The sequence below is a fragment of the Arachis ipaensis genome, chromosome B5 (assembly GCF_059453495.1).
Source record: "Arachis ipaensis isolate K30076 ecotype BB chromosome B5, ASM5945349v1, whole genome shotgun sequence".
Taxonomy (NCBI): domain Eukaryota; kingdom Viridiplantae; phylum Streptophyta; class Magnoliopsida; order Fabales; family Fabaceae; genus Arachis; species Arachis ipaensis.
Genome location: NC_142440.1, coordinates 121,875,000 through 121,889,852, shown reverse-complemented (window position 1 = coordinate 121,889,852; position 14,853 = coordinate 121,875,000). Strand labels below are relative to the sequence as shown.

Below are 14,853 nucleotides of genomic sequence, written 5' to 3'. Positions count from 1 at the left end.
ATTTTCTAAAATAACTAAAATGAAAAAAATAAAAAGGCGAAGGCGAATCTTAGTAGGAAGGAATAGTGGAATGGAGGAAATGTTCTTACTCACCAAGAGAGGTGTTTTTCAATGAAATGGTGGAACGAATCAAATTAATATTGATTTGGTAAAAAACATATAAATTTATTTTTTAATATTTACAAAAATTATATAACCATCCATTTTAAAAAAATATTTAATTATAAAATGACCCTACTTTAGTTAAGATGTTAATTTTTATTGGGTTAAATTAATTCAAATTAAAACTAAACATCAGAATAATTTACATGTTGATTTAGAGGGATTGGGTAGAACTCACCTTATTCTTATTATTATTATTATTATTATTATCACAGGAGGGATTAACAATTTAACAGTTGAAACTTGAAAGTTCTAAAAGTTAGTGGCCATTTGCAGAGTTAATGAGTCGGTCCGCTCCATAGACAAGTATGCATCAGCTGTGACCAACTGACCATCTTCAATTCATGCATATTTCACGGTCCTTTGTTTCTTACCTTTTTCTTAAAAATAAAATAGATTCCTTGGTTGCCACTTATCAGTAATAATTTCACTTTCAAGACATGCCAAAAAAGAATAAAAAAAGAAAACGATGAAAAAGAGAACAAATCAAAGGTTATTTGGGAAATAAAATGGTTAGAAACTTAGAATTAGGGGGAAGGGGGTAAGTAAGCTGCATTAATGATAAAGAGAAAATAAATATGAAAAAAGATGATGATAATATTTTAAAAACTTTGTTTTTTTGTTATTTTTTGGGTATATGCTAAACATGGGACTCCTAGCTATAGCAGCCATATATTAAAAACTATTACTGGCCTGGGGTGCACTTTCTCTTTTCCTCGTTCTTCATTCAAAGAGAAGTGACACCACTCCACCAACAAAAACATGAACTCCCAGCCAGCCATAAATTTAATCGTTAACGAAGAAACAATTAGGAGCTTTAGGGTGTGTTTGGCAAACCCGTTGGAAGGGAAGAAGCACGTTTAAATTTCTTGAAAGTTTCAACTTTTGGTTTGGCAAATTTTTTTCTCATGAACGCAGAAGTGATTCTGCTGCCAAAACCAGCGTTTACAAGAAGCAGCTATTTTTAACTTCTGCGTTTTCTTAACGGGCTTTTAGCCATAGATAGTAACCTTTTATTTACTTTTTACCAACTTTATCCTTTGTATATGTTATTGTATTATTTATAAAATTCTTGTTATTTCTATTTATATGAGCTCTAATTTTCTATTATTTATTATTTTTATTTTTTTAACTATTTGTTTGACATTATACACTTTTATAATCGTGATTTTTGTGTATTATGTTTGTTATTATCTTTTTATAATATGATTTATTAATTCTATTAAGTAAAGTAAATTAAATAAAAAAATTAACTGTAAATAATAATAATAGTAAAAAATTATAACATACTAAAAAAAGAGTACTAAAAATACTAAAAATATATTATATAAAAAGATCATTAAGAACTTTTAGATTTGTTTCAATCACTATAAAGTAAATATTTAATTTTTTTTTATTATTTTCAGTACTATCTTTTATAATTGTAATTCTCCTATACTATATTTTAGTATAATTTTTTATAATATAGATTATGATTCCATTAAAAAAGATATATTAAATAAAAAATTAATCATATATAATAATAAAATCATAAATGTTGGATTTTAAATTAATATTAAGAATAAAATTATTGAGAGTACTAGAATAAGAGTACGATGTAAAAAAATACTAAAGTAACATTTAATACTTAAAAAATGTAACATATTTGATTAAATATTCTTATATATATATATATATATATATATATATATATATATATATATATATCTAAAATATATAATTTTTATTTTTATTTAAAAAAATATTTTGTCTATTTTTATATGTTATTTTTATTTTAGTAAGTAAATATTAATTTTATTATAAAATAAACTAATAAAATCTATTTAAATATCTAAATTAAAATAATAGGATAATATAAAAAAAATCTAAGTTGATGTCCATTTTAGTAATTTTTTATCTAAAAATGATTTTAAATGGTATAAGTCAAACAACATTTATTTTACTATAATCCATTTTGATACAAAAATTACCAAACATAAATCACTTTAACACAAACCTACTTTTGACCAAAATCAAGTTTGCAAAATCAATTTTATGCAAACTCCCGTTTACAAACTGTAATCCAAAAACACACTTAATTTCATTTCAAGGCCATAGTCAATAAGGGTAATGATTAGAGGGTAGATCCCTTGCCCTCACCAACAAAACTTTTCACATCAATGGCCAATTCCACAAATTAAACAAAAACCAATCCCATTATCCCATCACATTATTATCCCTACTACTCTACTGCTAAGCACTAACTAACAAGTAACAAGGGAATTTAGATATAATAGCTATTAAAAACTTTTACTCACCATTGCTTTTTCCAATGATATTTTTTAATCTTACTTATTACTATGTGTCTTAAGAATATATTTTAGTATTATAAAAAAAATATTTTATTAAAAATTATTAAAAATATAATTTTTTTATAATTATATTTTTAAAATATATTTTTAGAACACAAAATAATTAAATCTTATTTTTTTGTTTATTGCAACAATAAAGTGTTGTTTCATTAATTGTGGTCCTTATATTTATCAAATGACATTATCACGAAGTTATTATGCTTTTTCATAAATTATGTATAAATTTAATCTTATATTTATTCTTAAATATCTTTTAGTTAACTGATTTAAAGTCTTTTAAAATGTTTTTCTTTTTCTAATTATCTGTTTATCACTCATTTGATATATTTTTGTAGCTAATATTTACACCTAATAATGGATTATAAAAAAAAATATTTATAATTTTGACATTAAATTGTAATAGTTTATTTTACACTGCTAACATTTTTTATTACTATTTCTCTTAATATATAATATAAATAAAAAAACAAAAGAGTATATGAGAGTATTTAATTTGGTTACTTTTATTATGCATGTAGTTAAGTTAACTCTCTTAGCAGCCCCTTCACTTACCCCACTTATAAAGTAATTAAGAAGCTTGTATGGTTCTCCCAACAGCACAACAAAATTAAATGATCAAATACTAATTAAAGTGATATTCCTCTCCAAACAAATGATTCTCTATGTTATCTTTTAAAAAAAGAAACACATAAAGCAAGAAAATTTTTCTACAAGCTAAGTCTCCTACAATGTAGGTGGTCAGAATTTTGGACTAGATGCAAAATAAAATATTAGAAGACACTGAAGATGGAATAAATAACATAAATTAGTTTATTTTTATTTTGAAAATTTTATAAAAAATAAAAATAATATTTTTCATTTTGATAACATCCAAAAATTAAAGAAGACACTTAAACTAAAAATAAAAACAACTATATTACATAAGCATTAAAAATCAATCACATATATATAAATTCATGTAAAAAAATGAAATAACTACCTATCAACACTTGGAATCAATGTTATAAATAATATAATCGAATTAGCTTTACATTTATGATAAAATACAAACAAATATAAGCAAATATAAATAATTGATTATAAAAAAATTTTTATTCTAATAATTGATAATTCTAACCAAATATATTACCTAATTTTTAATATCATGGACATTTTTTAGTAAAAACAAATAAAAAAAATAAAAGAGAAATATACCTTAATTAATAAAAATTAAGATGTTTTTTTGTCTCATGGATCTTTTTAATGTTTTTTTTTCTCAATTGATGTTATGAAGTGTACTCCTTTATTATTCTAACATTTTTTTACATTTTTTAAAATATTACTTAAAAATTGTATAATAAAATATTAGACTTTATTAATTAATTAAAAAATTTTTGAGAAGATAGTGTTTTGTGCATGCATTAGTGGGTTTACCAAATATTGCCACATAGATCTACTAGAGGGATTTGATGTGGCACCATGACTAGTTCATTCAACTGAGATTCCATATTATTGGTCAAGCTCCTATTGAGCATAAAAAAACAAGTCAACAATATGCACTAAATGTAGGGTACACATACATATGTACATTATTACACGAAGAAACGTAAGGCATAAATCAAACGGCCACATATAAATAAATCATGATGCAAACATCTCACTAACTATAACAACACTCCAAAATCCAAGGGGACAAGAGAGCGCCTCTTTCTCTCGCTTTGCTCTGCTTTGTAAAGCGGACAACAAAATGATCTCTGCTTCTTCCCCTTCTAAGGTAACAACAACTTCTTCAATGACCTTAAATGCTTCTCCACCCTCTTGCATTAAATTTCTTACTCTTTTCTACGCTTTGCAGGAAGTTCAATCTGAGCAAAAATGGGTGGAGAATGGCCCCCAAAGAAGGGCCAAATGGTGGTACTCAACCTTCCACACTGTGACAGCCATGATAGGTGCTGGTGTTCTTAGTCTGCCCTATGCCATGGCATATTTAGGATGGTAAACTTTTTTTTTTTACAAGTTGTTTGTGGTTTTACTCAAAGGTGATTAGACTTTTCGTGTCAATTTACCAACTTTTTCACGAAAAGTTTCGTCCTTATTCCTTAACATTAGGACTTTATATCTTTTGTGTTGTAATTCAGAAATTAAATCATAGAATATTAACTTGTAAGAACTAGATTACTACGGAATTACACAATTAAATTTTCTTATTATACGTTTGCCCATTATTCTATATTAGAAATTTTTTGGATCTGTTGCTAAGCTTATCTAAAAATGAAAAAATGTAGAGTTGGAAACTTAACTTCCTTTGGTTTTTCTAATTCCTGACTCTGCAGGGTTCCAGGGACTTTAATGTTATTGTTATCATGGCTCCTGACTTTAAACTCAATGTGGCAACTAATCCAACTCCATGAGTGTGTTCCGGGGACCCGGTTCGACCGATATATCGATCTTGGGAGACATGCTTTCGGAGCAAAACTAGGACCATGGATTGTGCTGCCACAGCAACTGATAGTTCAAGTTGGGTGTGATATTGTTTACATGGTGACTGGAGGGAAGTGCCTGAAGAAGTTCATGGAGATTGCATGCACCAATTGCACGCAGCTCAAGCAGTCATATTGGATTCTCATCTTTGGTGCCATCCATTTCTTTCTCTCTCAGCTTCCTAATTTCAATTCTGTTGCTGCTGTTTCCTTGGCTGCAGCTGTCATGTCACTAAGGTAAACTTTTCTTCAATATTAAAAGCATTCTTTTGTTCTCCATTGGTACTTGTTTAAGAAATAAAAAGATAAAGGTATATTTTTTGTTGGTGACCTTTGCGGTTTTTTTTAATATTCATAAGGTTTAATTTCATTCAATTATTTTTTTAACTTTTCGAATCTTTTAATTTTGCCATTAATATTTTCGAATTGTGTCAAAATTATTTTTAAAATTTTTTAATTTTGTCTCTAATATTTAATATAAAATTAATATTCAAAAATAATTTTAAAATAGATTGAAAACATTAAAAAAATTAAATGTAATTAAAAGACAAAAATAATTAAAAAAAAATACAAACGGTGGAAAACAAAATTAAAAAGTAAACTTTTTCCTACTTAAAGTATAAGTAGACAATGAACAATGGATATATTGGATGTTTAACTCACTAAGGGTCCGTTTGGAAAGCTTTAAAAGTAATTTTTTTTGAGCTTTTGACTTATGAAAAGTAGTAGTATTAATGTCTGGTGTAATTTTCAAAACTAAATTGTAGTTTTCTAAGAAGTTATTTAGGAACTTATAGAGAAGTTAAAAAAAATGACTTCTCTCATAATACTATTACTTTTTATCATATTTTTATAAAATAAACACTTTTAAAATTAAAAACTCAAATACAAAATAAGTGTGTGAATGGGTTATCCTAATAATAAAATTTAGGTGAATAATTTAAGAATGTAGTGTGTTTTTATTTTATTAGACTAATTTTAGAACTCATTATTTACATTGTTCACAAAAACTATTATCTATCTAACAAAGTTCTTAGTTAATATATGTTCTAAAAATATGTGATAAGATTACTAATAATAAAAATTTTTAAATATTTATTTTAATAAATATATTAAAAACTTAATTTTTTTATTTTTAATAAAAAAATTTGTATTTTTAATTTTAACATATATTCTTAAACCACAAATTAACTAAATCTTTATAGTGTGTCAAGTAAGAATTCATTAATTCATTTCTTACTTGAGGAACCATTTTATGTTACTGACTGAGCAACTGCCATTTTCATATATAACTTGGTCTTGGTATAATTATTAATTAATTTTTCATTAATTATTATTTATTATACATTTTTATAAATAAATGTGAATTAATTGGTTAACTCAATAATAATAATAATAATAATAATAATAATAATAATAATAATAATAATAATAAAGTTGTATCCGTTACAAAGAAAATTCTTGAAATTTTTTTGAATTAAATTAACAAATGGAACATTTTAGATATTCAAGTTAAAAATATTATATTTTTCATTAATTCAGTAATTAAGAAAGGATGTGTCTAAAAATATATGTTAAAATATAATTAGGATCAATTAGAATTATTTAGTATATTTGAATATTTATTATAAGAGATTACGTTATTATTATGATTCTCTTAGTACTTATAAAGTTTTTTATATTAAATATTCAGATATATTAAATAATTCTAGTTGATCCTAATTATATTCTAACAATATGTATTTTCGATAAATGTAGGATAACTAGATTTGAAAAATGGTTTTTTCACTACATTATTTTATGTTTATTATTTAAAAAATAAACAGTAACTGTATGATATAAATTTATTCATCACTATAGATAATATTTTTTATATTTTTAAGTGACTTTTTCCATTCAAATTAATTTAACTCCGTGTATCACACCGGTCAAAAAACTATTATTTAATTTGTCTAAGAAAAACGCGTGTTAACTAAAATAAAATAGTAAATAAATTTTATTTAGTAATATTTGTACAAAACTATTTTTCAATGACAACATTTGTGATTAATGTTTATTTAATATATACTTACTATTCTCAATATGACAATATATAACTATTTCTACACTTATTATATAGAAAGAAAATTGGAGAAATTTGTTTTAGGAACTGCACTTTGGACCTTCTTACCCATTTTTTTTTTTATCTCTTTGGCTTGTTGCTCTCTTTCTTATAAATCACAAAATTGACGATTTACTCTATTTTACAAATAAACTTTTTCCAACTAATTTTACTGAGTACTAAATATAAAACAATAATAAATTGATAATAATTTAGTATTTTATTTAAGAAAATATATTAATATAAAAAAATCTTATTAATTACAAAGAGAAACACGCTAAAGATTTAATTTTGACGAAAACAATAGCAAAAGATGAAAATTAAATAACAAAAATGTCAAAATAGTATTAATTTAACAAAAATTATTTTTTATAAGCAAAATTATTTTTTCTATTTGAAAAATTACTTGTGCATTTGATTTGAATTTTTGTAAAAATATTAAGATAATTCTTTAAAAAATGTATGAAAAAAATCCAAAAAATGTTTTATCTATTGATCCTTTTTAAAAAATTTTGGTCATTCATAAAACAAAAATCCCAAAAAATTACTTGGTATAAAATTTCCAAATTTTTCAGATGAGGTCTCACTTTTCTAATTATATATGTAAAAGTTACATTAAAATTTAATCCCTAAAATCCTCTTTATACATTATATATCAAGATAATATTATATTTTGGAAATTTTATCATTTCGTTTTTTAAAATTACTTTTATCTATACTGAAATCTTTCAAGTATACTTTTAGAGTTCACCCTATTGAAAATTTGATAAAACGGCCCACATGATTCATTTTTCCTCTTTGAAAATGCAAATTAATATTCTGTTGATATTAAAAATTTACAAACATTTAGAAATTAAATTTCAAATAAATCTTTTGGAAAAAAAATATTTTGAGATGAAAAGAGTAGTATATATTTGTCATCTGAGTGTTTGGCGAGCTATCTAGTCTTCTAGCAGTTTAAAACTTAACTGTCCATAAAATAAAGAAGAATGGAGGAGTCCCTGGAAAGATATATTTTGGATTGTTTCCCAAAAACCTGTGAGAAAAGCGAAAAGTCCTGTCCCAGAGTTGCTGAATTTCATATATTGGTTTACTTTACGCAGAAAGATCTGAATATATACGAAATAAATAAAATAATTGCAGTTTTGTTTGTCGAAAAGCAGAACCCTCTATGGCTTTCTACAAAGTTGTCGGCACACAATATCCTGCTTTTGGGAAAGATTCTATGCTTGAACATGTGTTTAATTACCACTTAAAACAAAATATTGCACAATAATCATATAATCATTATCTTTTTTTTTTCTTCTAATCTCACTTCCTGCCGTTCTAGTAAAGAATGAAGTTCACACATGTATTGGCCGTAACCAAAACTAGTTAGCAGAAAGTTAATCTGATTTTAGTTGAAAATTATTAAATTATTCAACTTTGATTGGCTTGAAAAAATCATCCATTCTTTTCTTAATAGGTACAACTAGGTGTCCTTTTGTTTCTTTTTAAATTGAAAAGGAGAGAAAAAATAGATAAGATCCGCGAACACCCTTTACAACTATGAGAATAAAGCAACATTTCAAGAACACAGATTTTTATGCCTGTTCGATCTATTTATTTATTTATTTTGGAGAATTTCTATGAGTATTTGATTACCATTCATTTACTAACTAGATACGTATTTTCTTCCCCAAATTTTGAGATGAAGAATTGCAAATAATAGAGTAAAACAAAAACAAGCAATTAAAGCTGAAATTTTATGACCTCTTCGTTATTTTGGAGAATTCTGAACTATTAGTTATTAAATGCTCAAATCCTTTTGAATAGCTAAAGTAAGAAAAATAAAAGACAAATTTGTAGTGTTAAACATAAACAAAATTATGCATGAAAGATTATAAAGATGACAAAGTGATCCCAAAAGATGTTAAAATAATTCAATACACTCTAAAAATTATTTTGTTAAGTCAAAATTGTCATTCTCTGATCTAATTTTCTGTTGGTCTAACCTAAAATTGCAGCCACATGTATTTTGTTATCTTGATGCAATAGCTCAAGAAATTATTTTTAGGTTGTCTTTGTCTGAACCACCATCACTGCATCTATAATTAGAACAACCATTTTGCCTTGTCAAAATAATTTTTGGAATTCCGTATTGGACAATTTTCTAACTTTTGGGGTCTTTTTTCTTCTTTCTGCACTTTTGTTTATTTATTCTTGAATTTAAAGGTGTTCAGAAATTGTATTTGGTCAGAATTTCGATAGATCCACACTAAAAAAGTCGAATTCGATTAAAGTAAATATATATATAATTTTTACCTTTGCAGTAGACCCAATAATTTTGAATCGAAATGGATAAGATATGCAAATATGAGACATTCCAAATTTAAATATATATATTTTAAACATTTTTCATGAAAATACCAATTTTTTTCTCTTTTTTTAGGATGTTTTACTTTAAAAGTATTATTCATACATTATTTTTTTTAATAACAAAAATAAGATAACAAATATAAAAAAGGAAGAAATAATAAAATTTAACCAAAAGTATATCCATTATATATTATTAATTTCATAACTAAAATATATCACATAATACTTTTTTATTGGAATTGAGTTAAAATTTTTTCTTCCAAAATTAAAGAAATTTCTCCCTCTTTTCTTTTTCATCTCTTTTTCCTTTACTTATTCTATCTCTATTATATATTGTTACTAATTACTAATTTGACAAAATTAAACATATCACATGATACATTGCAATTGAAATTAAAATATATTATATATTATATATTATATCACATGATGATGGTGGTTTTGGTTGCATTGATTTTCAGTTATTCAACAATTTCTTGGGTGGCATGCTTGGGCAGAGGTCGGATTGAAAACGTTAGCTATGAACACAAGAAAACGAGCAGAATGGACCTAATGTTCAGAGTGTTCAACGCATTAGGTGAAGTCTCATTTGCATTTGCAGGCCATGCAGTGGCCCTTGAGATTCAGGCCACAATTCCATCAACTCCTGAGAAGCCCTCAAAGATTCCTATGTGGAAAGGTGCTGTTGGTGCTTATTTCATCAATGCCATTTGCTATTTCCCTGTTGCACTTATTGGATATTGGGCCTTTGGGAGAGATGTTCAAGATAATGTTCTTATGGCTCTTGAAAGACCTCCTTGGCTTATTGCCTCTGCTAACTTGATGGTATTCATTCATGTTGTTGGTAGCTACCAGGTATGCTTAGAATAAAATAAAATCTGTTTAGTTAATGAATATATTATCAATTAGTTGAGCCATTTATTTCTTTTTTACGCTACTTGACCTATTAATGCACCTTGGTTAATTTGGAGACCAACTTGATTCAATAATTGAAATTTCGAAACCATTTTAGTTAAAGAAAATTTAGTACAATAGTTAGCTTAATTACTTTTTTACTTTATTCTCTAGCATTAACTTTATATATACTAGCCTCATTAACTTAGTTTTGCAAAATAAAAATTCTTCGAACAATAGTTTTTAGTAATTTCGGTCAATATTTGGTCAACACAAATATCAAATTATCTTCAATAAATAAATTTTATAAATTTATGTGTAAATTCTCATAAATATAAATACAAATTATATTAATTCATGTGTGTAAATTTTAATAAATGTAAGTGTAAATTATATTTTTTTTGTGTGTAAATTTTTGTAAATATGAGTGTAAATTATTATTCATTATCAGGTGCTAACACAAAATGATAATATATATTTGTTGGCTATGTAGTATTGTTATTTTCAAAATATATTTCCTTTTTCCTTCGATTCCAAATAATTCTCTAATTTTAATACGTACATCATACATATAAAGATAATTTAAAAAATAAATAAAAACATCTTCGGATAAATTTGGATGAGTATATATAATTGTTGTTGTTAATTCTCTTTTTATAACACTCTTTTTGGTTATTCTCTTTCCTTCATTTAGTAGAGTTATCTTTCTCTCCACTCATCAGTCATGGAAGTTCAACAAACACAAAGATATGCTACCACCTATATATGTTATTACTGTTTCTGACCTGATTAATGGGGAAAATTACGGATTCCAGGTTTATGCTATGCCTATTTTCGACTTGGTTGAGAGGATGATGACAAAAAAATTTAATTTCCCTCCTGGACTAGCACTCAGACTTGTTGCTAGAACTACTTATGTAGGTAAGATATTTGCTATCCTCCCTATAGTAATTGTTACATGAACTACCTTTTTCTACCTTTTTCAACTAGAATTTAACTTTTATTTAGTAGTATGATTGTCATAAGGATCAAAGTTATATGTCTTCCAATTCAGAAATTTTAAATATCATATGATAAATCATTTTATATCTAGCAGCTAACAAGTTGTATAATTTTATTTTTTATTTTATTCGAAAATGATGTTTGTACACCAAATTCAACTATTATGTATTTGTATATAAATATTTAAATTTTTTAATATGTATTTTGTATATTAACATGTATTTTATACTAATAGCTGATTTTAATGACTAATTTTAGTATATATCTAGTATAATTGAATTTTATTATATTATAGTTGTAAAGAACTGTGTAAGACGTAGAAGGTTTTTTTCTCCCATATGAAAAATTTTCATGTCATCATAATTAAGTTAAGCAATCCCGCTACGTTACCAACAGCATATCTGCCAACTTCTGCCAACTCTTGCTTATAACTGTGTTTAATGGAAGTGTCTTTGCGGATGTATCTAATAAAAATGTTTTTTTTACAGCTGTATTTAATGGAAGTGTCTTTATAGATGTATTTTCTAGATGTGTCTTCTTATACATGTGTTTAAAATATAATAATTAATCATTATTGGCAATAAGTTGGCAGATTGTATATTGGTACCCTATACTTTTCCTTAAGTTTAAAATTTCGCAGCTGCTACATTGTTCGTTGGTGTTACCTTCCCTTTCTTTGGTGATCTTCTCGGGTTTTTTGGTGGATTTGGTTTTGCTCCAACTTCATATTTTGTAAGGCCTACTTTTCCTAGCAATCTTTAGAATTTGTATCAAATCACTAATCTTTGATGTTGTTTGTAAGGCTATGTTTCATCAATCCTTAGGGATAGTAATGAGGCAGGTTGAGGCAGATTTTTACTCTCTTTAATTCTATTTCACTCTACTTAGATTTATAAAAAAAAACTGCACATAATAAATCTTGCACTCTAACCTTTTCTTGTGGGTACCTGTCCTGCCTATGCATATTTTTGTAATCTCTAAAATTCAACATAAAAGAAATTAAATTTTAAAATTTATAAAACAATAAGATAAAAAAATTCAAACAACATATTAAAAAAACAACGCCTTTGAATTTTGTGTTAATTTATTTAATGACTAGACATTCTTGTTTTTTTAAATATGTTGTTTGAATCTTAATTTTGTTTATCATTATTTTATTAATTTTCAAATTTATAATTATTATAATACCATGGTGGATAAAAGCGAATTCACTGTGAAGTCTGAACCCAAACTTATTTTGTCCGACAAGAGAACCCGCCTCAATCGGGTAGGACGGAGCTGGTACCTGGAGGTCCAGCTAGAAATGCCATCCCTATCAATAATGATTGAGACAAAAAAATAAAAGAAAAAAAATAGATAATAAAGATAGACGAGGGACAAAGATGCAGGAATTTTCTGTCTTTCATCTGTCTCGTGGACCAAAAACTCCTTATATATTTTCTTTTGTTTTTAAAAGTAGGGTCATAAAATATTCTTTTTTCATTCAGGGTCTATAACATGAATAATATCCTCTATCTATTGTTTCAGCTTCCTAGTATAATGTGGCTAATAATCAAGAAGCCGAAGAGATTTAGCATGAATTGGTTCATCAATTGGGTAATTATCGATTTACAGTAGAAAATTCACTTTTGAAATACATCAAAATATAAATGCTTACGAATTATGATCAGAGTTGACCCACAATTGTATTTTCAGGTTTCAATATACGTTGGAGTGTGCATTATGTTGGCATCAACCATAGGGGGCTTGAGGAACATTGCTGCCGATGCCTCTACTTATAGTTTCTACACCTAAACTAGATTATTGAAAGAATGTGTTAACTGTAATTAAACGAGTTAATTATTGGACTGGGACTTGCTAATGATCTAGTTAATAATGTGCCCTTGTTTGTTGGAGTAACTATCTTTTTGTAGTCTTCTTTTTTTTTGTGGTCTTATCTGAGCACTTAAGATTTCTTGTTAGCCATATATAGTACCTAAATTTTACTAATATATATTTGTTTGCATTATATTCTGCTTCCATGTTAATTCTTGTGTTTCAGTTAGCTATTCAACCTCTACATTTTGCATTTTTGGATTCTTGTAAGAATTTGTATCTACTTAATTTCGTCCATGATCGCTTAGTTGGCCATTGAGATTTAAATAGTTATATTAGACAGAATTTGTTTGGGGAGATAAATGTTATTAAAATGCATATATGAATGACAAACTTCACCAAATAGCTTTTTTTTTCTTTCTCTGTTTTTAACTCAGTATACTAAGACAGACACATTTTTAAAAGGAATGAAATATGACAACACGATGTATTTTAGTTCGAGTGTAAGAGTTAAACTTTTTTTAATTAAATTAGATTTAAAAAGTATAAATCAGTCTAACCAACTAAATTTGACAAGTGCTGTTTGAGAATTAGCTAATAAATTTTGGATTTACAAAATTATGAAAAAATGAAAGTACAATTATTTTTAACACTTGTGTCATAAATAATAGAATATATTTTGGTCGGCTCCATACTGCCAACGACGTAAAAAGAAAAAAAAAAAACCTAGAAAAATATTTTGGAGAGAGAGAGAAAAGAAGAAAAAGGTTTCTATTCACTTCACTTTCTTCATTATTTGATCAATCGAGGGCTCTAATTAAAATTCTGCTATGGTTAAAAGTTTCACCTCTTTTTTCACTACAAAACCACATAAGTTTTCAAGGTAAAACCAAAATTTTATTTTCTTCCTATCTAGGTATATTTTAGAATTTCTTGATAGAGAACAAGAAAATGACGTTTCTGGATTTGATCTTGTTATGAAAACTTGATTTCTGAACTCTAGAGTTTTAAAGGTCCAGACCCTGAAAACTTTAAAGTAAGAAGAGTGCATATTTTCTTTAACCATAGAAGAGAAACGTGCTCATATGAGCTAGAATAATGATTTTTGTGTAAATGTTGTAATTCATTAAGAGTTCTTGGTGATTGATTGAAGACTTAGAGCTGCAAATAGTTTAGAATCTGAGGTAGAGAGAGATTTCAGATAGATTTTATATAATGCTATATTGAATTCTAGGGTAGACGCTTTGATAATTTGAGATTGATTAATATTGTTGATTTTGAGATTGATATATGAAAATTTGATTGATCATATATATAGTTATGAAATGATTTGGTGATAGTTGTGATTAATGAGGAACTTGGGTTATTGAATAGGTGCGATTTGTAGTGGCTTTGGCAATTCAGTGGCTAATGTGGTCATAAGATTTGAATCAATAGAAAAGGGACATATGTAACCATTGATCATTGACCATAGAGGGGGATTCGTTGATTCTTTTAGTAACAACCATGGTAAACCATTTGGTGCATCAAATTAGGTTAATTAAGATTTAAAAACTATTATGCAATTTCGTGTAAAAATTGGGGAAGAACAAAGAGCCTTCAAAACTATCAGTAGTCACAATTGTTCTTTGTTGAATCAATGGAAAAGTAGGATTGTAGTTACAATTGGGGGTGAAATGTCCGATTGTTGAGCCTTGCAAGTCCCGAATTC

General features: G+C 26.2%; 1 protein-coding gene across 1 annotated transcript; it reads left to right on the top strand.

Moving 5' to 3' along the window:
- The first annotated feature begins 4,093 nt into the window (after window positions 1-4,093).
- Window positions 4,094-13,335, top strand: LOC107643824 (lysine histidine transporter-like 6). Its single transcript, XM_016347578.3, has 8 exons — window positions 4,094-4,266; window positions 4,348-4,487; window positions 4,826-5,209; window positions 9,893-10,286; window positions 11,141-11,246; window positions 11,968-12,059; window positions 12,855-12,923; window positions 13,023-13,335. Exons 1-8 carry the CDS (start codon window positions 4,240-4,242, stop codon window positions 13,119-13,121), a joined length of 1,311 nt encoding a protein of 436 aa, XP_016203064.1. The 5' UTR covers window positions 4,094-4,239; the 3' UTR covers window positions 13,122-13,335.
- The last annotated feature ends 1,518 nt before the right edge of the window (window positions 13,336-14,853 follow it).